General features: G+C 42.4%; 2 protein-coding genes across 8 annotated transcripts in view; one reads left to right on the forward strand and one right to left on the reverse strand.

Moving 5' to 3' along the window:
• The window catches only part of LOC139537318 (THO complex subunit 2-like), an 86,754-nt gene extending 81,594 nt beyond the window's left edge, over nt 1-5,160 (forward strand). For 2 of the 3 annotated variants that reach the window (XM_071338486.1, XM_071338489.1), the window contains 5 exons: nt 1,725-1,791; nt 1,885-2,033; nt 2,417-2,493; nt 2,767-2,818; nt 4,305-5,160. In XM_071338486.1, coding sequence (XP_071194587.1) covers nt 1,725-1,791; nt 1,885-2,033; nt 2,417-2,493; nt 2,767-2,794 — 321 coding nt within the window. In that variant the 3' untranslated portion in view covers nt 2,795-2,818; nt 4,305-5,160. The remainder of the gene's footprint in view (nt 1-1,724; nt 1,792-1,884; nt 2,034-2,416; nt 2,494-2,766; nt 2,819-4,304) is intronic. The other variant, XM_071338488.1, reaches the window with a different exon arrangement.
• Nucleotides 5,161-6,052: 892 nt separating this feature from the next.
• LOC139537319 (glutamate receptor 3-like) overlaps nt 6,053-25,997 on the reverse strand; it is a 104,253-nt gene continuing 84,308 nt past the window's right edge. Inside the window, exons 13-16 of one of the 5 annotated variants that reach the window (XM_071338492.1) lie at nt 22,973-23,220; nt 9,973-10,087; nt 8,074-8,322; nt 6,053-7,768 (exon numbers count right to left, since the gene is read on the reverse strand). In XM_071338492.1, the coding sequence (XP_071194593.1) occupies nt 8,077-8,322; nt 9,973-10,087; nt 22,973-23,220 (609 nt within the window). In that variant the 3' untranslated portion in view covers nt 6,053-7,768; nt 8,074-8,076. Of the gene's footprint in view, nt 7,769-8,073; nt 8,323-9,929; nt 10,088-17,003; nt 17,119-22,972; nt 23,221-25,997 lie in introns of those variants that run through there. The other 4 variants (XM_071338491.1, XM_071338490.1, XR_011667505.1 and 1 more) reach the window with 4 other exon arrangements.

Raw genomic sequence — 25,997 nt, forward strand, 5'->3', positions numbered from 1 at the left:
TCAACTAGCCTACCTGGTTAAATAAAGGTGAAATAAAATTTAAAAAACTGCCGTGTGCGCATTGCTGCACTTATCATGTGAAGAAATAATCTAATCTAATAGCTTATCAACATTTTAAGCTAAACGTTCTGATCTGTTGCGTCAGCCTCACAGCCTCATTGATGCTAGTGGTTGTATTCATTTGGGATCTATCGCATCCCACAACTGTCCCAGACTATGTTTGGAATATTTATTTCTCGCACAGAATATAATAGGTTGGCCTCCTGAGTGGCGCAGCAGTTTAAGGCACTGCATCACAGCGCTTGAGGCGTCACTATAGGCCCAGGTTCGATCCCGGCTGTGACCGGTCGACCCATGAGCCGGCGCACAATTGGCCCAGCATCGTCGGAGTAAGGGGAGGTTTTGGCCGGCCGGGATTTCCTTGTCCAATCGCGACTTAGCGGCTCCTTGTGGCGGGCCAGGTGCCTGCGAGCTGACTTTAGTCGCCAGCTGAAGGTGTTTACTCTGACACATTGGTGCGGCTGGCTGCTGGGTTAAGCGAGCAGTGTGTCAAGAAGCATTGCGGCTTGGCAGGGTTGTGTTTCGGAGGACGCATGGCTCTCGACGTTCGCCTCTGTAGGGGAGTTGCAGGGGAGTTGTAGGGGAGTTGCAGCGATGGGACAAGACTAACTACCAATTTGGATACCACGAACGGGAGAGAAAAAAAGGGTCAAGAAAAAAACCTTGTGAACTTTGGAGGATCGTAGATTGACATAGGTTAGTGCTTTTGCTGTTCGTTAGGCCGACTCACCTTGTTGGCTGATGAAAATGTTGACAGTTCTTCTAATATCTTCAATATGCACCTCGGAATTGGATATGGACGCGCGCAGTTGCGTCCCCAATGTGTCCGTCTTCACTTGTAGCCTGTGAGAGAGACCCGATCACCTGATGGAGAGCCGTGTGAGTGAGATGAGAGGTGCTTCGGAGCAGGCAGCACTCAGGGAGAAGGGCTCGAAAAGGCATGGATTTTTTGGGGGGGTGCATTATGGCCACACAGGGGATGCCGCCGGGAAATTTGAGGCATTATCAAGTGCTTCTCAAAAAACATCATCAGAGTCGCATCATGCAGCCTTACAATGTATTAAAAATCAAAACATATAGCCCAACTTTTGTAGAACAATTACAGTTATATTAATAACTAAATTAAGCATGTGGGAATACCTATTTCTTTGTTAACCTTTCAACACAGAATAGTCGCATGTGCGCACTCCCTCAAATCTTTTAGAGAAAATATCCTTTCTATTTTATTCAGCTCTGTTCAGTTGTATTCTTCATACTATAAAATAATGTCACGGAATTCTAAGCAAATCTTGTCTGCTAAATGAGCTAGTGTAGCCCACAGCCATATGGCATAGCCAGATCAAGACCTAACATAAGGACAACTCAGAGTATGCTATTCTGTTCTTCTAAAATAGACTACATTTTCTTCATATCATGCTTCTTTAGACCTGTCTAAAATAAATAATGGATTTATTGTGAAGGTGTAGGCTATATTACATGAATTTATTAGATGTTTTATAATGTAGATGTTCCAAAGGTCTGCATCAGTGGCTTGTAGGCTGTGTGTGGAAGCCTGGAGACGCTAAATGTGTTTGTTAATTAACGGTCAATTACCGACAATTATTTGCTTGACCGCCACATCCCTGCTGGTGTGGGCATTTTAATTATTTTACATCTTTTTTTAGGACCATGTGACCACTGACCGTGAGATGAGCCTAGAATCCAAACGCAGAAAAGATGAAAATGGAACCAGTAAGTTATCTCCCTGTACATAACAACCATAGATTAAAACTTAAATATGGATACGATCAATATTCATGCTGGGTTCTTCCTCTTCTCGCCCAGATTCCTCCAACAAACACAGCAAGAGCGCCAGTCCCTCCTCAGACTCCCCGGTCTCGGCTGACAAAGAGAAGACCAAGAGGTCCAAGTCCTCCAGCAAGGAAAAGGGAGAGTCTGCTAAACCTGAGAGGAACTCTTCCGGGGGCAAGAAGGTACGTAGTACTGCCCTTGTCCTGGACCCTAGCAGAACACAACACAGTGTTCCCGGGGAGGGGCCGTAGTCTCTCATAGTTTTTTTGTTTTTGTTGCTGCTCAGTCAAAGCGGTTAAGCTGTGATGGTTTTGGCCCAGCCAAAACCATGTGTTTTTGTACAGCTTCTCTGGCCCTTTTAAATAAGTAAAGAAACTGGGCTGCTGCTGCAGATTAATAATTGAACCAGCACCAACATCACATATGTGCATATAGGAACTATTGGCCAAATGTGCTGTACATACATAGTTTGTAGCCAACACATTGGTGCCCCGGTGTACTCTGTGCCACTGGTGGCAGTAGTGATGTTTTGATTGACATGTGTGTTTCCTGTCTGCTGTTAAAGGAGTCTAGGCATGACAAAGACAAACCTGACAAGAAGGAGAAGAGGGACAGCAGCGGCGGAAAGGAAGAGAAAAAACAATATCCTTAAATGTTTTGAGTAACGCTTTAAAACTGAAATTATGGAATTAACTTCTGGAGCCCTAGTATTTGGTGTAATGAGTACTGTATATATTTTAATTTCATTTATTCAAGGCAACGACCAGCACAAAATATTGTGTCTTTAAAGAAACGGCTATTATCTCACAGGGGCATGTTTATTACCCAACTACCTTGTGCTAGATTTTCTGTTGATCTTTGTAGTAGGTATCCAACAAGTGAAATGAAGGAAAAGGTTTTCCTTAATGGTGGTACTCATAAGTCCTCCGACAAGCACAGATAATGTGTTCTAGGTCAGTCAGCGAAGGTAAGTAGTAATGGAATATTACACTGAACAAAAATATAAACGCAACGTGCAACAATATAAAGATTTTACTGAGTTACAGTTCATATAAGGAAATCAGTCAATTGAAATAAATAAATTAGCCCCTAATCTATGGATTTCACATATGTATCTGTTGGTCACAGATACCCCAAAAAAAATAAGTAGGGGTGTGGATCAGAAAATCAGTCAGTATCTGGTGTGACTACCATTTGCCTCATGCAGTGGGACATCTCCTTGGCATTGAGTTGATCAGGCTGTTGATTGTGGCCTGTGGAATGTTTTCCCACTCTTCAATGGTTGTGTGAAATTGCTGGATATTGTCAGGAACTGGAACACGCTGTCATACCCGTCGATCCAGAGCATCCCAAACTTGCTCAATGGTTGACATGTCTGTTGAGTATGCAGGTCATGGAAGAACTGGGACATTTTCAGCTTCCAGGAATTGTGTACAGATCCTTGCGACATGGAGCCATGCATTATCATGCTGAAACATGAGGTGATGGCAGCGGATGAATGGCACAACAATGGGCCTCAGGAGCTCGTTACGGTATCTCTGCATTCAATCCGCTCGCCCACATGACGCCGTCTTCCAGGTATAGTTGAAACCGGGATTCATCTGTGAAGAGCTCACTTCTCCAGCGTGCCAGTGGCCGTTGAAGTTGAGCATTTGTCCACTGAAGTGGGTTACGACACCAAACTGCAGTCAGGTCAAGACCCTGGTGAGGACGACGAGCACGCTGAGATGGTTTCTTACAGTTTGTGCAGAAATTCTTTGGTTGTGCAAACCCACAATTTCATCAGCTGTCCGGGTGGCTGGTCTCAGACGATCCCGCAGATGAAGAAGCCTGATGTGGAGGTCCTTGGCTGGCGTGGTTACATGTGGTCTGCGGCTGTGACGCTAGCTGGGCGTACTGCCAAATTCTCTAAAACAACGTTATGGTAGGGAAATGAACATTAAATTCTCTGGCAACAGCTCTAGTGGACATTCCTGCAGCCAGCATGCCAATTGCACACTCCCTCAAACTTGAGTTATCTCTGGCATTGTGTTGTGACACAACTGTACATTTTAGTGTGGCCTTTTATTGTCCCCAGCACAAGGTGCACTTGTGTAATGATCATGCTGTTCAATCAGCTTCTTGATATGCCACACCTGTCAGTTCGGTGGATTATCTTGGCAAAGGAAAATACTCATTAACAGGGATGTAAACTAATTTGTGCCCAAAAATGCTTTTTGTGTGTATGGAACATTTCTGGGATATTTTATTTCAGCTCATGAAAAATGGGACCAACACTTTACATGATGCGTTTATATTTTTGTTCAGTATAATTGAGAAATTCATTTACATCATCCCAATTTAACATTATTACCTTTGACTTTCAAATGTTTGTGTGATTTGGTCAGTGTCTAAAACGTATCTTATTTCTTCCTCTCCTTCCTTTCCCTCCCCTTCCCATCTGTGGGCTGCAGCAGACCTGGAGAAGCCGTGCTTTTAACCCAGACAGTCACCCTCCCTCATCCTGTACCACGTTGTTAACTAGTGCTCTATTTTCTCTGCCTTGTTCAGTCTGAGAGGAGGCCGCATCTCAAATGTTACTCTCATTTCTGCCTGTGTTGTTTCTGTTGTAACTGCCCGCAAGTCATGTTAGTTGTAGTGTTTGGAACTTGCAGATCTATTCTTCTTTTTTTCGTTTCAGTAACCAGGTATTATTATAATTTTTTTTACTTTTGAATATTGGCACAATGTGCTATTCAAATCACAAAATGATATTCTACTCAGAAAGAAAACTGGTAACTGTATTAAACGCTCTCTTGAAATCATCAGGTCATACATTCGATAATCACAAACGCTTGATGAAAAAATGCACCTGTTTTATGTTGTCAGGTTCCTCCCCTACGGCTTGTTTTATTGGCATTAATAGACACTCTCCATATTTGCTTTTGCCTCATTTAGGGTTACATGTCTATTTATTTCTCCTTTTTATCCAAGCAAGTCTTTAGGCAAAGATTGAGTGAAATGATACAAATGACCAGTTTGTATATTATGTGTACAATAATAAAGAAGGTAACATGTAAGTCATGTCATATCTGTTATGTTTATTTTTTGATGTCCCCTTGCTATGTCCATTATGCGATTGTGTGTTATCAGGTTTTTAAATCATTTGTAAAATGACAGTTACTCCTTGAAGCAAATATAATTGTAAAAATGTCAAAGCTTTGTACTCCAAATACAAATGTTTCAGAAACAACTTTTTGGAGTTTTTATCTGCTGTACTCGACAAGTGTATGCTTTTTTTTAACTAATAAATGATAGTTTTCCTAGTGAGCCATTCGTGTCTGGTGTTCTTTTTTTTTTTTACTAGGGTTATGTGCCATTCCACATCACTTCTTACAGTTAAGCTGACGTAACAGACTGTTCAGTAGGTCAGCTGCTGATATACTACAGTTCTAAAATCAAGTATTTACTCAAAAGTATTGCCTTCTACATTGACACAACTCTAGACTTCCTCTAAGTTAGAGAGTGTCAAGTTCCCACACTGAAATTGTCCACAGAGAAAGCTCTAAACTTTGCACAAAGAGAAATCTCCAGTGTTCAGCAGGGCTATACAGCCTTATAGGGAATACTGCTACAGTTTATTTTCTGATATATACAGAAAGCTCTTAAATACATTACAAATGTATTAGTCTAGTGTTCAGACAAGGCTTCCAGTCTTGTTGATACTTTACAGTGGAAAGCATTCTCTTGTTCCTCTTTCCCTCAGTGTTTTAGCTTGGTTGTAAATCATACATGAGTTATTTGGCTTTACATTATTTATCACACAAAAGCCCCAGACCAACTTCTGTCCAGTCTGGCAATCCTGCTATTTTATACCTGGCTGGCAAGGCACTCTGCTATTCCTCTATACTGGAAATACCCCTTTCTCACTGGAAATATTCTTTGCAATATAGTGCATTGTCATGAAATAATTGCTCACATATACCATTTGACTGTACGTCAGGGCAATCCATATTGATTGTCCATATTGCGTTATTCTCTGCCCGTTTCAAGATAATGCTTGGAGGCTGGCAAGTTGGCTGGGTACATGATCATATTTCCTGGTTTCTTCCTGTGTGATATGTGGTGCAGTATGATTGCTGGAGATATGAGGATGATGAAATATATTGTTCCTGTATGACAAAGAATACCATTCAATATCTTAAGAATATTCAAAAATAACCCATTTTAAATCCGTTTTTATTTACAAAATGTAATAAAATTCTTTGTACAGGACCTCACTAACAAGGTTCAGTATGTCCACACATGCAGTTCTTGTTATCACTATGCAGCTTGGCAGTTTTCTCATTGCTGCGGTGCAGTTACAAATAAAAGAACCAAAAGGATCAAATGAGTTCTAAAGTTGAGATTGTTAACTTCCTAGGGTCTGCTTTAGGTTGCAGTTTGGTAAAGCGATCACCAATTCCACATGCATTTTACTTGGGTAAAAATGATGAGAAGCCTTCATTTAATAAAATCAACTAAACAAATATACGTTTCTTAACATTTATGGTCCTCCGTGGTTCATAAAGAATTCTCATATTCATCATCAGTTTTGTCTTGGTATGTCTTCAAAGTGTAGTGGATCACAGTTTTTGCAGAAACATTAAAACATAAATACTCGTTGTATTCTTCTGATCTCTCTCTCTCCACTCTCATTGCTCATCATTCACTACATAACCCAATCTCAACAGAAAACAAACGGGTACAAAAAAAGTAATGTAAATTACAACCAGATACAGTGTGCTATTATTTACCCAACATGTTAATATAATAGAGAGCTCCCTCTTTAAAGATATCATTGGATTGCATTGCAATAAGACTTACATTTATAAACCTTTTTCCATTTTAATGTGTAAGAAATGTAGCAGATTTTGGTTAGGAGTACTTAAACCTTTTATATATTGTTAAAAGGGGTGTACTGTTTATAACCAAACACATATTATGCTTGGTACTCCTATACTGCAAATATCCAAGTGTTCTCTACAACTGTTTGTACTCTGTTCAATCAAAAAAAACAATAACAATAAGACACCATATGTGTTTTAAAACTGATCACATCTTCATAAAATCTGTTTTCAATTTAACATTTTTGGCAGTAGTGACAAGTGTGACCCAAGTTAAATATTGCATTTGTTTTAACCAGTCATGTTATGCTGCTGCCATGATAAAATGTCAGTTTGTCCATCAGGCTCTGAGAAAATTGACAGCACCTAAGACCTTTTGAATAACCAATGGTTTCAAATTATGCAAATTTTTTAAATACAGAATAAGGGTACAATATTGTCATTTTCTATTGATCCTATCCTATTGATTGAAGTTTATCTTAGATTATTATATGACATTGAACATAATTGTATAGTAAAATAGGCAGATGACTAGTACGTTAAATAAAACGGGAAAAAATTTGTAAATGTTTTACCACTAAAATATGCCTGTAAAGGATTGAAATGACTTAAAATGTTCTCTGGGATAAGTTTCTTAATGGCAAGTAATGGCATTTTTTTCGTCAAAATAATTAAACAAAAACTTTCCCACGTATATAGATTACAACAGTATCAATGTTTTCTTTCTTTCCTCCCCTATATTATTTTTTGATTCTGTATTTTCAAGTGAACCAAAATGGAGTTGCATTGCTGTGACGCTGAATGCTCCGTAAGGCACTAAGAGAGGCAGGTCCCATATTTCAATAAACAAGTCCTATTGTGTCACTGTCGTTGATTATCGTGCCAGGTTTGGCATCCCAAGATGGGCATTTGTTGACTGTGGGTTTGGGTCCAAGCTGATGACCATGTCTGTCGCCTCCAGGGTGCCAGCCATTGCGGGTTGTATTCCTCCAGAGTGACTGTACCTTCCTGCAGAGACACCAGCGGAAGGGACAGACTTCAGATCTGTAAAACTGGAATGGGATTTCAACAGTTTTTTTTTGTGACACTATAAAAGGTTATATTTTTCAGTAATAGGGGAACCTACATAAACATTTGGGTATTTGGGGCCCTTGAAGGCTAGAATTCAACAGCATTAAAAATTTGTATTTGTAGCCTATACTCGACATAAAAATAGTATAGAACTACTATACAATACATGCATTACCCATGTTGAAAACATTATCAGCTTATAACATTGTATTGAAATGGCATACAGTTACAGGGTGACACATTCAGAGACACTGCCCAACTGGGACAAAATGTTGGAGACACATACCCCCTAGATTTTAACACTCTCTGTTCCATACACATTATAGCCTTCTCGGTACGTGGCAAAATTCTGGGTGTTTGCCGGAGGAGCTGGTTTAAAATTTTGGGCATTCTTAGCCAGTTTCAGTCTTTTGGTTTCTGCCCGTGACTTATAACAGAACTCTATCAAAGCCACGGTCATAGCCAGCCCTAGCCCTCCAACCAGAATATAGAAGACTCCCGCCACATTGCTCAGGCTTAGAGCACTTGTCTTGTCCTGGGGAAGGTAAAGAACAATGTTAAGAATTTTTTACAGACATTTTGGTTGTGACCTGATCTAACAAGACAGGCAAAATCTCCCAAAGAGGCTTCTGACTCAAATCCAGCTCTAATGTAAACGACACCCCCACTATTAGTCTGTGTTTACACAGGTAGCCCAATTCTGATCGTTTCACTAATTGGCCTTTCGAACAATCAGATCAGCGCTGAAAAAAAGCTGACGTGAAAATCTCTGATGTGATTGGTCAAAAAAATATAAGAATGGGGCTGCCTGTGTAAACACAGCCTAGTGATCTAATGGATTACCCTAACAACTCTGCATGGTTCTATCAACTGTGTAGGCAGTGAATCCCATGGAGACATGCCTACTGTGGGGTAGTACTGAGGTAAACGGCAGAGGCTGACCTGCTGAATGACTTCCCTACAACAGTGGAAAGCTGGGAGCAACTTGGGACTGTCTGGTAGGTCAGTCAACCCTCAACAATAGCAGGAGAGGTGGTTCAACTCTGCAGGTAGTTTATAACATAGCTGGATTGGTGAATGTCGAGAAAAAGGTTTCTTATACCCTACTCTGTAGCTCATTCACGAGGCCACCCTAAAGGAAGGTGGTCAATGTCGTACAGGTCGAAAAACTGTTGATAGGCCCTGACTTCACTATGATACTGTCGTTTTTCAAACGTACCATTATCTGACTGTATCTCACAATTTCAATCAAAGTGGCAAGCTATAGGAATTGTGAATTGAACCATTTTTCTGCTACTAACATCCAAACTTAGATATTGAAATTCATTTATAAGAGTTTTACCATTTGCATTTTAACCCTATGAGTGTGTCCTTTAAAGTGTGTTTTGTAGACTATCATAGGGGAGCCCTGATGTTGGCTACAGGGCATGTGTGTCCTGTCCTATGACTATCTCAGAGGGTTAAATAACTGGTTTATATTAGATCCTTTAACTTCATGAAGTGTGCAAACAAAATCTCCTTATTGTGACATTCCACAGTTCTAACATAACCTTCAGATTCCATCTGATCACTGTATGACCATCTGGAGTTTGAAAGTTAGTTTGTAGTGTATCAGAGTAAGGAAGCTTGAAGTCAAACTGCATAATGTTAATAGATTCAATATACTCAATTAGCACGCAAATAAGCAAGGACACTAATAAACAATATTTCAATAAAAGTTTGGTTAACAAAACTGCAGCATAATGGTTACAATTCAATGGTTGTCATTTGTCTATGGTAAGTATGAATACATATTTAATCTTACATTTGTCTATGGTAAGTATGAATACATATGTAATCTTACATTTTTCCAAGGCATGCTACACCTTTTCAACTATCAATACATACTGTATGTCTAAACTATGTGATGAGATCTTAGGAATAATCATTATCATTATTATAATAGTAATGTAAACACTAATAATGTCGACAGTATTGTGGATAATGAAGTATGTGTAAGGCAAACTATGGGATGGATATTGTTTAGACTGTTTTCACTTGCATTCTATGAAAAGGAAAACAAAAATTAAAAAATTGAAGAAAAAATATATGTTTTTGAAAATGTATGGTATTTACGTATTTGCATATGAACAGTTAGGTCAAAATGCAATTTGCAATCAGTATAAAAAGACCTGCAGCGACTGACCTTACTTCCAGAGTCCTTGGTTCCACATTCACCCTTATCGTACCACCATTTGTTTTTCAGCTTGTCTAAGATGCCTTGTTCACTGAGTTTCAATACGGCAAGGTTTACAGGAGTTCTTCACGTGGGAAATAACATAAATAACATTATATTATGTTATTTTATGTTATTCAAGCTTTAAACTACTTCATACTTTACAAAGCGATAGAGCAGGGTCCTGGCCAAGACAACACAGAGAGCAGGCAAAACTAACTGTTACCTTTCATACACCAGGACTAACCCCTACCGTGCCGGACCCTACCTGTATCGCTTTGAGTAATCGGCACACACTGTTTAAAAAAGTAGAAAAGATTGGATCGAGCAGAATGAGTAGCTGCTGTAAAATAGCTCTATACATTCATAAAAGAAGAGGTGCAATTGTTATGGGCACATGTAGCTTTTTTAGCAAGGTGGATCTAACAGGAACCCTTTCTTGACTAACAGGCAAACAAAAACCAGCCGTCTGATTTTATTCTAACTGAGTGCAGCCAATGCCTCACAAAATACAGCCCCTCACTGCATATGCATCGTGCTCAGAATAGGCTTACGTAGGCCTATACTGTGCAAATAAAATCAATCACACGTAACGTTGAGCGCTACAAGAGAGCGGTAGATGCCAATATAGGTGCCAATATATTGATTCTATGTAGCTCTGTGGCTGCATGGTTAGTGTTATATAGCTAGTTTTTCAACTTCTACCTGCAATGAGATCAATGAGATCTACAGGTAGATTTGACTGAGAAATAAAAAAGCCAAACCGTTTCTAATTAGTCCTCAAGTAGGGCGTTATGTTTGTAAGACATTATGCATTCTACATGACTGCTAGATTTCTGTGTTTATTTTCTTTCAGAAATATTATCTGGGTTTGTAATTTTTATTCATTAAATATATTGTATTCACCACTGTTGTCTGCTTAATGCATAATATCGAATATTTACATAAAAGAGGAGTGTAGAGAATGTGAGGTTATTTGATCTTATCTGGCTATATGGCTTATTTTCACAGCAATTCAGACAAAAAATACTTTGACAACATTTATGGTTTGCAACTAGTCTCAGAAAATAACTATGTTAATAAGGATGAGGTTAGTTACAGCAGCTTTGGACAATAAGTACTGTCTCCTGCTCGTACTGAGCTGTTGCTATGGACATGCAAGTCACATCTGTCAAGGTTCCAGTATTGGCATCAGTATGGAGAATAGCAGCTACACTATGGGCGTAACAAACTGGGTGTGCTGACTTCTGTTTCCCTACCAAGTCCCCAAGCAGGAAGACTCCCTGGCAATGGCATGGCTATTTGGTCTGGAACTCACTTTGTAGAGTATAGCAACGACAGAAACAGGGAATAACAGTGTTATAACAGTGCCATAACAAAACATTGTTATTAATGTATGATGTAGTCATGGAGCTAAAGATGAAAACAGGCGATGATTTAGTTCCCTCTTGCATTACACGTATCCAGGGCTGGCGGGGGGCGTCCTATGAGGGCATGCAGGCACAGGAAGTGACCCACAACAGGAATGACAGCAACTGAGAGGTCAACTGACTGAGAGAGCTGACTGGCTAACAGCGAGCTAGAGGACTGTACTATCCTAGCTAACGTGTCACAGAGGGTCTGTCTCTCTGTCCAGTAGTGGCTGACACAATACTGACACATGCTGATGTGCGTGCTGTACTGAGCATGCCTCTCAGATGGCTATCACCTTGTGCCTGTGATTTCTGCTGGCTGCTAGGTAGACATGCTGGGACCCATCCAGTCTTGATCCAGTCCAACAACAAGGAGGAGCAAAGTAAAAAAAGCAATGTTCAGTTCTTTTTTGAGAGTATAATTTCATTGTCTGTGGTGGGGGAGGTCTATGGACTATGTCACTGTTACCACCAAGTATGATTCAGGAGTGCTTATCATATGTGTGGTTTATGATATGTTGATGTGACAAAACAAGAACTGGAAAACAATGCAAACAGAACACTCCCAAAACATACACAAAGACAAAACTATCAAATCAAAATACACAGTATGAACAGTTCATGCAAAATATAAAATAACATCAATACAAAACATGAGGACAAAAGATGCACAACTGAGAAAATATGACACCCATGATTTACCCATGGAGGTGTAAATTATGTCTTTACACCGCCTGATTCTCATACATCCAAATATATTTATCACAAATAGTTACTAGTTCCAGTTCTTAACCTGCTGTATGAAATTTCCTTGAGTATACAGTTGAAGTCGGAAAGTTACATACACCACCTAGTTAGATACAGCCAAATACATTTAAACCCAGTTTATCACAATTCCTGACATTTAATCCTCGTAAAAATTCCCTGTCTTAGGCCAGTTAGGATCACCACTTTATTTTAAGAATGTGAAATGTCAGAATAATAGTAGAGAGAATTATTTATTTCACCTTTTATTTCTTTCATCACATTCCCAGTAGGTCAGAAGTTTACATACAATCAATTAGTATTTGGTAGCAATGCCTTTAAATTGTTTAACTTGGGTCAAACGTTTCGGGTAGCCTTCCACAAGCTTCCCACAATAAGTTGGGTGAATTTTGGCCCATTCCTCCTGACAGAGCTGGTGTAACCGAGTCAGGTTTGTAGGCTTCCTTGCTCTCACACGCTTTTTCAGTTCTGCCCACAAATTTTCTATGGGATTGAGGTCAGGGCTTTGTGAAGGCCACTCCAATACCTTGACTTTGTTGTTCTTAAGCCATTTTGCCACAACTTTGGAAGTATGCTTGGGGTCATTGTGCATTTGGAAGACCCATTTGCGACCAAGCTTTAACTTCCTGACTGATGTCTTGAGATGTTGCTTCAATATATCCACAATATTATCCTCCCTCATGATGCCATCTATTTTGTGAAGTGCACCAGTCCCTCCTGCAGCAAAGCACCCCCACAACATGATGCTGCCACCCCCGTGCTTCACGGTTGGGATGGTGTTCTTCGGCTTGCAAGCATCCCCTTTTTCCTCCAAACATAACGATGGTCATTTTGGCCAAACAGTTCTATTTTTGTTTCATCAGACCAGAGGACATTTCTCCAAAAAAGTACGATCTGGCTTTTTTATGGCGGTTTTGGAGCAGTGGCTTCTTCCTTGCTGAGCGGCTTTTCAGGTTATGTAGATATAGGACTCGTTTTACTGTGGATATATATACCTTTGTACCTTTTTCCTCCAGCATCATTGATTTCCACTTTTCTCACCAAAGTATGTTCATCTCTAGGAGACAGAACGCGTCTCCTTCCTGAGCGGTATGACGTCTGCGTGGTCCCATGGTGTTTATACTTGCATACTATTGTTTGTACAGATGAATGTGGTACCTTCAGGCGTTTGGAAATTGCTCCCAATAATGAACCAGACTTTTTTCTGAGGTTTTGGCTGATTTATTTTGATTTTCCCATGATGTCAAGCAAAGAGGCACTGAGTTTGAAGGTAGGCCTTGAAATCAGTAGCGTGCCGTGGGCCTGGCGCCTGGGCCTTCAGTGAGGTCCTACACAGTCCCACCCGAATTAATCCACCTGTTATTACCATCATTTAGATGCCATGGCTCTAGACACTATACATTTAGACAGAAACGCAGTATAACCAGGCGTTGCGTCACCTTGAAATTGACATTTTTTTCAGAGAATTGCAGGGGAAGAGTACAATACAGTACAGTTCAACTAATAGGCAAGAACATAGTCGAGTGCAACAGAGTTATATTAATATTCTTCTTCTATCCATTTCTGGTCCACAAACTTTGAGCTTTAAGTCCCCCAAAAAAGAAATACAGTGTGTTCACTAAACAGCGCATTGTCGCACCCAAAGCAGTTTCACCGTGATGATAAAGACACATAACTATTCACTGAAAATAAAAAACAAAATTTGCAACATAGGCTATTTGCCATTTTATTTTGTTAATATATAGGCTATTTAATATTAACGAAATAAAATGCGAAACATACATACACATTTAATAAAAAATAACATGCATTGATTGTATGCCTACTCACCAAATACTGATTATTAGACAGTTGCGTGCGCTTAGGGGATCGTGAGAAAAATGCTGCAAGGCCATTGAGGTTGGCAAAGAAGACCTTGCATTCTTTAAGCTTTGAGGCTCCTTGAGTCAGTACTAAATTTAGTCGATGTGCATAGCAGTGAATGAATAAGGCCATCGGTGCCCTCTCCTTAACTTTAGCCTGCACCCCATTGAGTCCAGATGCCATGACTGCTGCGCCATCAAAACACTGTGCCACAACTTTATCCAGACTACATTCATTTTCCTCCAAGAAACGGAAAATAAGAGCGGCAATGTCATCAGCTCGCTTGCCGCTTGTCACATCTTCAAACCGGATAAATCGCTCCTTGACTCCCGTGTCCGTCACATAACGCAGGACGAGTGAGAGCTGTAGCTCCACTCTGGTGTCCCCAAACGTTTTCAAAAGCACCATTGCTTGTAAGTGTGAGCCATTGACAGCGCTCATAGTTGAAACTTTGAAAGTGGCGAACGAACGAACCCCTTTCCCGCCTGTGACAGGCAATGTCTAACTTTTCTTGAAAAGTTCGTCTTGAGAATGGCGTTATAATTATATCCTCGACCAAATCGATATCTTCTCCTCCTTCCGCCATTGTGGGTTCAAAAAACAGTAGAACGCGAATTAATTCGTTTATCAAATTTAGTTTCCTAGATCTGCATAGACCTGCCCATAGGACCTGCCTCTCAATATTGGTAATCCAATCAAAAGACGTGGACGCCCTAGGCCTGCTAGCTGGCTCCTGTGTAACACTGGAGCCAGCCAGCAGGCGTACAATAGCCAACTCTAAAGCTGATTGGTTGACACAAAATTTTAATTTCCATTCACTTTAAGCTACAAGCGCCCGCACTGTTGATTCTGAAGGCCTGAGGGCAGATTTTAGACCCCTGGCAACACATGATGGCTGAATATGATTGGATAAAAGATCTAACGTAAAGACCAGCCCTCCAAATCTCAACCTGGGGCTGGAAGCAGTGCAACCAAGAGGAAAGCTATGAAATGAAGAGTATAACTCTTACTCTGGGGAATAATTTAATACATATTTGTGGGAAAATATATTTAAAAAAAATATATATTCTGATGATGTTTAGGCCAGCAGAGAAGGCCTTGCAGGCCCTGACGGCCCACCACTGCTTGAAATACATCCACAGGTACACCTCCAATTGACTCAAATTATGTCACTTACCCTATCAGAAGCTTCTAAAGCCATGACATCATTTTCTGTAATTATCCAAGCTGTTTAAAGGCCCAGTTAACTTAGTGTATGTAAACTTCTGACCCACTGGAATTTTGATACAGTGAATTATAAGTGAAATAATATGTCTGTTAACAATTGTTGGAATCATTATTTGTGTCATGCACAAAGTAGATGTCCTAACCGACATGCCAAAACTAGAGTTTGTTAACAAGAAATTTGTGGAGGGGTTGAAAAACGAGTTTTAATGACTCCAACCTAAGTGTATGTAAACTTCCGACTTCAACTGTATGTGCTAAATATGAGGAAAACGTAGCCTACTTTCATTTGTGAGCTAATTCCCTTTGGTATTTGTAGTATAATTAGAGATTCATTTGCCAATGTCAGATTGAGTTATATTTATAGTGTTTTTAGAAGCTGTGTGTCTAGAATATATTGGGTTTTCCTCTCTCAGTGGTTATTACATACAATATATTTGAAGCACATTGTTAAAGTACCAACACATGCATTTTTAGGAATAAAAGAATAAACCAGAAATGTAGCAGGTGCGATATAACATGGCTGAGTCTACTCTCTCTCTACCAAGGATTCAAGGCAGATTGCTTGCAGGACGAGGCAGCTGCTTTGTGTGGCTCTGCTGATAGTATTCATGTCCTGCTTACGCTCAGGAATGAATAACTAGAGTCAACAACATCAAAGTCAGTCTGCCTGGTCTTCTACAATGTGTCAAGTGTACTGTGGTCAAGATGCAAGCAGAAGATTAAAGACAGAGACGGATCCACAGTCGGGTTGTCGCTATGCCCTCGTGTTCTGAACCCCAAGATAAGGTCATATTTTCCACCCTCTTGCAGCGTTTCATTGGTCGGGGCAGGGCCGGCCATGGGTAGGTAGACTTTGACTGGTCTTGGAGACTAAGACCAACCAAAGGAATCTGTCAGGGTGACAAGCTAACACTAGTTTACAGTGATGTTATTGGTATCAGACAAAAGTTTGGAACATTTGGTGTCACTTTGTCATTAGAATTCTCACGTTTGCCTGCAATGCTTAGTCCCCTCAAGACTACGCTGTTCGCCTCGCCTGTCCTAGCACCCAAGGTTGAGGCAGTTTGGAGAGTGCTACCGTACACCTCGGTGCTAGGGTTCATGGACACCGCCATGTTATTCTCTTAATCAATACTTAACTCAACATAAATGACAAATTATTCATCCACTTTCAGTGAAAAGTGAAAGTACGTCTAAGTGAAAGAGAGCATTATAATTCCACCATGTTTGCCCTGTGGACATAAAAAGCAGAGGAAATGTACAATCACCCCTTCTGTACATTCTGCCTTTCACAACCACAGGGCAAAGACCTAAACTAAAAAGCCTCTGGAGAAATTCAAGAAATATCTCACTAAACAGCCCTGCTGTAGAACAGAACACTAACTTCCCAAAAGAGGTCTCACATGCTATCTTACCACAGTGGATGTACTTAACTACCATCAGGAATAATAATCAGCTTCAACTCCTCCTCTCTTCTTCTGTACGTACAGTAAACAAATACCTCGTCTTTTTCTCAGAAATATCTTCATTGTTACTGTTCTTTTTCCTCCATTAGCCAAGTAAAGGGTTCCCAGTTTGATCTCAGTTGCACAATAAAATAGAAAAAGCCACACAGTTTTCTGTTACGGGGCCATAGTGGGCTGTGGTTGGGGCCTATAGGTTACAGTAGTGATATAACAGCCTTGCCGATTACTCTATTCTACGATACCCGATTTTGGTGACATTGAGGCTGACCTTGGAGTCACCTCCCCCGCTGCCGCACTCTCCCTTGTCGTACCACCATTTGTTTTTCAATTTGTCCAAGAGGCCTTGCTCATTCAGTTTTAACACTGCCAGGTTAACAGCATTTCTTGAAACGATAAAACATAACTTGTAAGAAAATGAACAGGTCCGTGAGAAATCTAATACTATAATATTAGTAAATTGTAATAATTGTAATAATATCAAATGATTCATAAGGGGGAGCACGAAAAGGACAAATCGGTAAAGAATTGCACCGGTGTGGAGAGGTAAGAAGCGTTTTACAGCAAAGAAAGTGTTAAATATTAGAGAGGTGGTATGGAGGATTACATTGCTCAGAAGTGAAGTGTGCGGGATGGGGACACTTTGTCATTGAGAATAGAAGAATAACGACAACATACAGCATGCACGTTAACATTCATCACAAGTGACAATGCAGCTTTTAGCAAGTTAATTGAAAGAAACACATTGAACTGTTAAATTAGAAGCAATACAGAACTGCCAGAGAGGGACACCAAGGAGAACAGAGGGAGGAAAGATTGAGGGGAAGAGAAAAACAAACAACAGAGGTGGGTGGGGGGCACATTAACATACAAATTAATTTAGTAAATATGTCTAATATACCAAGAGTACTTTCCCTTTAAAGAGAAAGAAAAAGAGCAACACAGAGAGAAACAAACCATACAGATAGAGAGAACATGATCGAAACGGCTTTACGTCTAGACGAGAGTTAAAGAAACACATACAGATGTAGGATCTTAATTTGACCAGTTTCGTCGCAGGAGAAAAATAATCCTGCAGCAGGAGGATTTGAATATCTGAAGAAATATTTAGAATCGGGTGCAGCTGGAAGAGGTGTTTGTATACAACGCAGTACCACACCTACGTGGTACCTTATGTAGGTTACGTACAGGCTACATCTTACGTGGATTATAATACATTTACATATTTGTAGGGGGTAGATGTATTTTTCGCTAGGGAAAATCATTGTTTTGTGCTTGTTACAGCATTGTGACCTGCCATAGTGCAGTGGTCTAAGTAACTCGCTCCACCTGCAAGCTTTGTGAGTTCTCACCCAATGCTGGGTGATCTAGTGACCAGCCTGAGCCTACAGTAGGCCACAAGTTAACTGCATTTATTTAAACATTTTCAAGAAGTAAAATTAATAGTTTGATAATTTGCACATCAGAGAAAAGTGTCTCAGCTCACCAAAATCGTCTTTGGATAGGCTCAAATTCATAAACATCTTGACAGCTTTATAAAATGAAATATTAAACAATATTACACAATACAGTATTTTAATCCACACCAAAGACCATAACTAAATTGACTAATTATACATAGTTCTACTATAAAACATGGATGAGCATCCACACTGGAGGAAAGTTTATCATTCTACAGTCAATCATCTGTCAATCAACTGATCAGCTCAAATCAGCTCATCAACTCAGCCAGGGAAACACAAACAGTAGGGTAGCCTATTATCGGTTTTCATATCTTCAATTATGTGACAATGGATAGGCTAACGGGTAGCCTATAGAATGTAGCCTATTGGAATATAATCAAATAACAAGGGGGCTATTGCAACCATCGATGGCACTAGACTAGGATGTACCAGTGACGAGGACCATTCAACGCTGGTCCGACCAATCGGAAACCATGCTTCAAGATTGTTTTGATCACGCGGACTGGAATATGTTCCGGTCAGCCTTAGAGAACACCATCGACCTTTACGCTGACTCAGTGAGTGCGTTTATAAAGAAGTGCATTGGAGATGTTGTACCCACTGTGACTATTAAAACCTACCCTAACCAGAAACCGTGGATGAATGGCGGCATTCGGGCAAAACTGAAAGCACGATCCACTGCATTTAACCATGGAAAGAGCTCTGGGAATATGACTGAATATAAACAGTGTAGTTATTGCAAGGCAATCAAACAAGCGAAATGCCAGTACAGGGACAAGGTGGAGTCGCAATTCAATGGCTCAGACACGAGATGTATGTGGCAGGGTCTACAGGCAATTACGGACTACAAAAAGAAAACCAGCCACGTCACGCTTCCAGACAAACTAAACAGCTTCTTTGCCCGCTTTGAGGATAATACAGTGCCACCATCGCGGCCCGCTAACAAGGACCCCCCTCTCCTTCTCAGTGGCCGACGTGAGTAAAACATTTAAACGTGTTAACCCTCGCAAGGCTGCTGGCCCAGACGGCATCCCTAGCCGCGTCCAGACCAGCTGGCTGGTGTGTTTACGGACATATTCAATCGCTCCCTATCCCAGTCTGTTGTCCCCACATGCTTCAAGATGGCTACCATTGTTCCTGTACCAAACAAGGCAAAGATAACTGAACTAAATGACTATCGCCCCGTAGCACTCACTTCTGTCATCATGAAGAGCTTTGAGAGACTAGTCAAGGATCATATCACCTCTACCTTATCTGCCACCCTAGACCCACTTCAGTTTGCATACCGCCCCAACAGGTCCACAGACGATGCAATCGCCATCAAACTGTACACTGCCCTATCCCATCTGGACAAAAGGAATACCTATGTAAGAATGCTGTTCATTGACTACAGCTCAGCATTCAACACCATAGTACCCTTCAAGCTCATCATCAAGCTGGAAGCCCTGGGTCTCAACCCTGCCCTGTGCAATTGGGTCCTGGACTTTCTGACGGGCTTCCCCCAGGTGGTGAAGGTAGGAAACAACATATCCACTTCGCTGACCCTCAACACTGGGGGCCCCCTCCTGTACTCCCTGTTCACCCACGACTGCGTGGCCAAGCACGCCTCCAACTCAATCATTAAGTTTGCAGACGACACAACAGTAGTGGGCTTGATTACCAACAACGACGAGACAGCCTACAGGGAGGAGGTGAGGGCACTCAGAGTGTGGTGTCAGGAGAACAACCTCTCACTCAACGTCAACAAAACAAAGGAGATGATCGTGGACTACAGAAAACAGCACCCCCCCCCCTAACCACATCGAAGGGACAGCAGTAGAGAAGGTGGAACGTTTAAAGTTCCTGGGCATACACATCACAGACAAACTGAAATGGTCCACCCACACAGACAGTGTGGTGAAGAAGGCTCAACAGCGCCTCTTCAACCTCAGGAGGCTGAAGAAACTTGGCTTGTCACCCAAAACCTTGACAAACTTTTACAGATGCACAATCGAGAGCATCATGTCGGGCTGTATCACAGCCTGGTACGGCAACTGCACCGCCCTCAACCGCAAGGCTCTCCAGAGGGTGGTGCGGTCTGCACAACGCATCACTGGGGCAAACTACCTGCACTCCATGACACCTACATCACCCGATGTCACAGGAAGGCCACAAAGATCCTCAAGGACATCAACCACCTGAGCCACTGCCTTTTCACACTGCTACCATCCAGAAGGCGAGGTCAGTACAGGTGCATCAAAGCTGGGACCGAGACTGAAAACAGCCTCTATCTCAAGGCCATCAGACTGCTAAACAGCCATCACTAACTCAGAGAGGCTGCTACCTACTTTGAGACCCAATCACTGGCCACTTTAATAAATGGATCACTAGTCACTTTATACAATGCCACTCTAAATAATGCCACTATAATATTGTTTACATATCTTACATTACTCATATCACATGTATATACTGTATTTTATACCATCTATTGCACCTTGCCTATGCCGCTCGAACATCGCTCATCCATATATTTATATGTACATATTTTCATTCACCCCTTTAGATTTGTGTGTATTAGGTAGTTGTTGGGGAATTGTTAGATTACTTGTTAGATATTACTGCACTGTCGGAAATAGAAGCACAAGCATTTCGCTACACTTGGATTAACATCTGCTAACCATGTGTATGTGATAAATAAAATTGAATTTGATTTTATTTAGATTATCTTTAGCTGAAGTCTTGTTAATCCATCAATACTCTCTTTCACCCACACAACTGATCTCAATTGCAACCATTATTGGTCACCTCATTATTGCTCCCTAAAAGATGATGTCGGTGTTACCTAGTCCTGCTTGTGCAGCGGACATGAGTCGGTCATGGTCACGTGATGAGGTAGGCCCGCCTGTGAGCGTTTAAACCAGTGTCAGCCCTCGGCCCAAGAGTCTAAAACTGTCTAAGATGTTGGTTGCTCCTGTGGGAGACCTTGGTTCATATCCCTCATGTTACACTTGTAACCAAAGTCTGCCAAGATACTTTGTATGAATGGAAACTAATGTAGGTGTATCCTAGTGCTTTTATTTTATTATGTTATCCAAAAGTGGTATGGTCATTTCTTATCAAGATCAGAGGTAGAATATCCCTGGACTGTCCATAGTTGAAATGTGTAATTTCATCAAGTCAATCGGGGGGAGTGAGTTATTTGTGCCAGAAGGGCGTTGGTCCAACACGGTACGCCTATTATGTGCGCGCTGAAGGCAGCGGCCCGAACCACTAGACCACCCCAGTCAGCGTCCCTAACCACTAGACCACCCCAGTCAGCGTCCCTAACCACTAGACCACCCCAGTCAGCGGCCCTAACCACTAGACCACCCCAGTCAGCGTCCCTAACCACTAGACCACCCCAGTCAGCGTCCCTAACCACTAGACCACCCCAGTCAGCGGCCCTAAGCACTAGACCATCCCAGTCAGCGTCCCTAACCACTAGACCACCCCAGTCAGCGGCCCTAACCACTAGACCACCCCAGTCAGCGTCCCTAACCAGTAGACCACCCCAGTCAGCGGCCCTAACCACTAGACCACCCCAGTCAGCGTCCCTAACCACTAGACCACCCCAGTCAGCGTCCCGAACCACTAGATCACCCCAGTCAGCGTCCCTAACCACTAGACCACCCCAGTCAGCGTCCCGAACCACTAGACCACCCCAGTCAGCGTCCCTAACCACTAGACCACCCCAGTCAGCAGCCCTAACCACTAGACCACCCCAGTCAGCGTCCCGAACCACTAGACCACCCCAGGCAGCGGCCCGAACCACTAGACCACCCCAGGCAGCGGCCCGAACCACTAGACCACCCCAGTCAGCGTCCCTAACCACTAGACCATCCCAGTCAGCGTCCCTAACCACTAGACCACCCCAGGCAGCCGCCCGAACCATTAGACCATCCCAGTCAGCGTCCCTAACCATTAGACCACCCCAGTCAGCGGCCCTAACCACTAGACCACCCCAGTCAGCGGCCCTAACCACTAGACCACCCCAGTCAGCGGCCCTAACCACTAGACCACCCCAGGCAGCGGCCCTAACCACTAGACCACCCCAGGCAGCGGCCCTAACCACTAGACCACCCCAGGCAGCGGGCCTAACCACTAGACCATCCCAGTCAGCGGCCCTAACCACTAGACCACCCCAGTCAGCGGCCCTAACCACTAGACCACCCCAGTCAGCGGCCCTAACCACTAGACCACCCCAGGCAGCGGCCCTAACCACTAGACCACCCCAGGCAGCGATTCAACTCAATTTTGACAGTTCATTCGTAACCTTAGAATACACTTGACACTTGTATGTCGTAGCCTATTGGAGATCAATATCTATCTTGTCTATCTATCTATCTTAAGCTATATAAAACGACGGTTGTTGATGTGAATGGCTGCATTTCAGATACATTTTTGTACATTTGAATGTAGCAGTAATAGGAATAGGGCCTAGCGCTGAGCGATAATATTATTTTGATAGCAAGCCCTGATCCCAATGACTTGACTGCCCCTGCATGGAGAGAAAGAGAACGGATTATTTTCCGGGATTCACAAGGCTCATTTGAATTTCCTGATGCCGCAGGAAGAATCTATGCGACAAAAGAGTGATCAAGTTAAGATCCGACATCTGTAATAAATACCTTTACCTTCCTGATGAACCTCAAAAAATAAAGTGAAGAATGAGGAAGAAGAGAAATGGGACACGAGACATCAGGGTAGGTGGAATACTATAACAACATGGACAATATTGTTATATTATCCCACCCACCTTAATGCTGAGCCTTTAGGTGTGGCCACACCGTATCCCTTAGAGTCGAGGTTGCCGCCAACTTTCATGGTGTCACAAGGTTTCCGCTGCTCAATGTACTCGTTCATTGTGGATTCAAGAAGAAAGGCGAATTTGCCTTTCGACTTTCGCACTCGGGCAACCCCTTCTGGTGTGGTCTTGGCGAACACTGACGGTTCAGCTGATTTCATGTAAGACCACATTTTTTCATAAACTCCTATTTTGGAGCGCTGCATTTGGGGAGAGAAGGAGAGAGAAGACAAAAACAGGTTAGTGGTGTATTTAAAAAATGTAAACCATAGCGTTCAGCGCCTAAATAACACACTTTAAACACACACATACACCTCCATATACAGTGTACATCTTTGCCATGAGTCATTAGAGTGCTGTGCTCCCACAGAGCTGAGTAAAGAACCGGTTGTAGTGGGCGTGTTGCCAACAGCAGATCTGAGGTCTGACAAGCTGGCAACACACTACAAACAAAACTGCAGGTCCATGTTTCTCCTCAGCATTCATCGACAGGATGACCACTTGACTGACCACCTGCTCCCTTTCAACATCCCCCCTTCTCCACATGAGGTCACAAGACAGGAAGTGAGTCGGTGTGCCGTTTGACTTTGGGGTTCTGGAGGTGTCACCTGGATGGATCAGTGGGGCTGCAGGCACCTGGAGCAGCAGGATGACATGCTGAGAGGAGTACAGAGCCCTGCCATGCCCTGGTCTGCCTCCTGCCCTGCCCTGACTGACTCACACCCAGGGAGCTGCTGCTAAAAATGGCCTCTGAGTGGCTGGCTAAACTAGGTTAATGTGACCTTCCGCCGAGTGACCGACTGAGTGGGGAAAACACTGACTGCCTGGGAGGAAACTTTGCGATGGAAGTTTTCACGATCAAAAAATAATGTGTCCGGGCCTCCCGAGGGGCGCAGAGGTCTAAGGCACGGCATTGCAGCGCTAGAGGCGTTACCAGGTTCGATCCCAGGCTGAGTCACAGCCAGCCGCGACCGGGAGACCCATGAGCCACACAATTGGCCCAGCGTCGTCTGAGTTAGGGGAGGGCTGGGATGTCCTTGTCACATCGCGTTCTAGTGACTCCTTGAGGCGGGCCGGGCGCATACACTGCATACAACTGGTGACAACTTGGTCACCAGTTGTACGGCGTTTCCTCTGACACATTGGTGTGGCTGGCTTCCGGGTTAAGCGAGCAGCGAGGCTTGACAGGGTCGTGTTTCGGAGGACACGTGATTCTTGACCTTCGCCGCTCCTGAGTCCGTACGGGAGTTGCAGTGATGGGACAAGACTGTGACTACCAATTGGGGTAAAACGTTTTTAAAAAATTACAAATTATAATGATGTGTATAAATAGCCTATACATGGATGTATACATGGATCTGACAAAACAGAGTCAACTTGGCAATTATTGCCCAGGGCTCCAAATAACATATAATATTGATAAATAGATAATACGATTTAATCTGAGGGTCCATTTCTGGCAAGTCTTTGCTTGGTCATATCTTTTTCTGTGGTTCTGGGGAGGTGATTTGGGATGCTGATAGTCTACAGAACCCCTAACGGCCTCAGCCCCTCTTCACTGCTCCTCTGCTCTTTACATTGCAGGGATGAGCTTGACTCCTGATAAACCTGATGATTCCATCATTGGACTGTAATGTAAATTATAAATAGGGCTGTTGAACACAATGAACACCTTGGTGGCACTGTATCCTGTAGAGATGGCTGGTGTTCTCAGAACAACTGATATGTAAGGGGGTAGGTAGGATCAGATCAGGGCTATTCAATTAATGAGCCAAATATGAGTCAACATGTTCATTATTACACAAGAGAAAAACAACCAATGCTGCAGTCAAAACATGAGTCTCTGATATGCATATACACCATCTGCTGCTATGTTGGCATCGGCATCACTCTGCTCACATATTTCACCTAATATTCACAAATGTCAAGACTGCCATATCATTCTCATCAGTGACAGTTTCTTTTACACTCACAGCACACCAATGAATTGACTGAAATTGAGCTGACATGCGCTGACTTGTAATCTCGAACAATGGCGAGTCAGCTTCCATTACAACTTATTCCCAATATCACAACCCCAGAGAGCTGGATTTTAGCCCCTGCATCACACACTCATTTAAAGAGTACAGGGAGAGACCATATGGGAGGTGATAGCGGGGGTGGGGTTGCCCAGCGGTTTTATTCACCAACAGATGTTGAACCCTTATGGGTGTCTAGATGAAGACAAAATCAGTGGAAGTCTGCAGTACATTCAGCTCCTATTGCTGCTACTTACACCTCCATGATTTTCTGGCCAAAGGAAGATCAAAATATTTTTGAAAAAGGGACCTTTTGTGCAGCTGGGCCCTTAGCCCAGGTCTCAGAGAGAGAAGCCATAATAGACTAGAGGGGACGGGACCTGAGCTGTCTCCACTGAAGGTCAGAGGGGAGAGGGCATTAACACAATACAGGTGACATGAATGAATGTGGCCAGAGAATCCAGTAAAATGTCATAGAAGGTGCTTTAAATGTCAATACTGAAACCCTTGTGAGAGCACTTTTGTTATCACTTAAAACATATCAAGACAAATTATTTTTGATATTATATCAGATGGACTACAAGAGCCAATTATAAGACACCTGACCTGATCAGACTGATATTATGGATGTTATATATTATAGCATATCCGTTATTATAATATCTGCTCAATCCATTCTGAAAGATGGATGTATCTAACAGAACATCAATATCTGTCACGCCCTGACCTTAGAGAGCTTTTTATGTCTCTATTTTGGGTTTAGTCAGGGTGTGATTTGGGTGGGCCTTCTATGTTCTATTTTCTATGTTTGTGTATTTCTTTGTTTTGGCCGGGTATGGTTCTCAATCAGGGACAGCTGTCTATCGTTGTCTCTGATTGGGAACCATACTTAGGTAGCCCTTTTCCCTCCTTTCTGTGTGGGAAGTTGTCTTTGTTTGTGGCACTATAGCCTTAAGCTT

Source organism: Salvelinus alpinus, chromosome 13 (assembly GCF_045679555.1).
Source record: "Salvelinus alpinus chromosome 13, SLU_Salpinus.1, whole genome shotgun sequence".
Classification (NCBI taxonomy): Eukaryota; Metazoa; Chordata; class Actinopteri; order Salmoniformes; family Salmonidae; genus Salvelinus; species Salvelinus alpinus.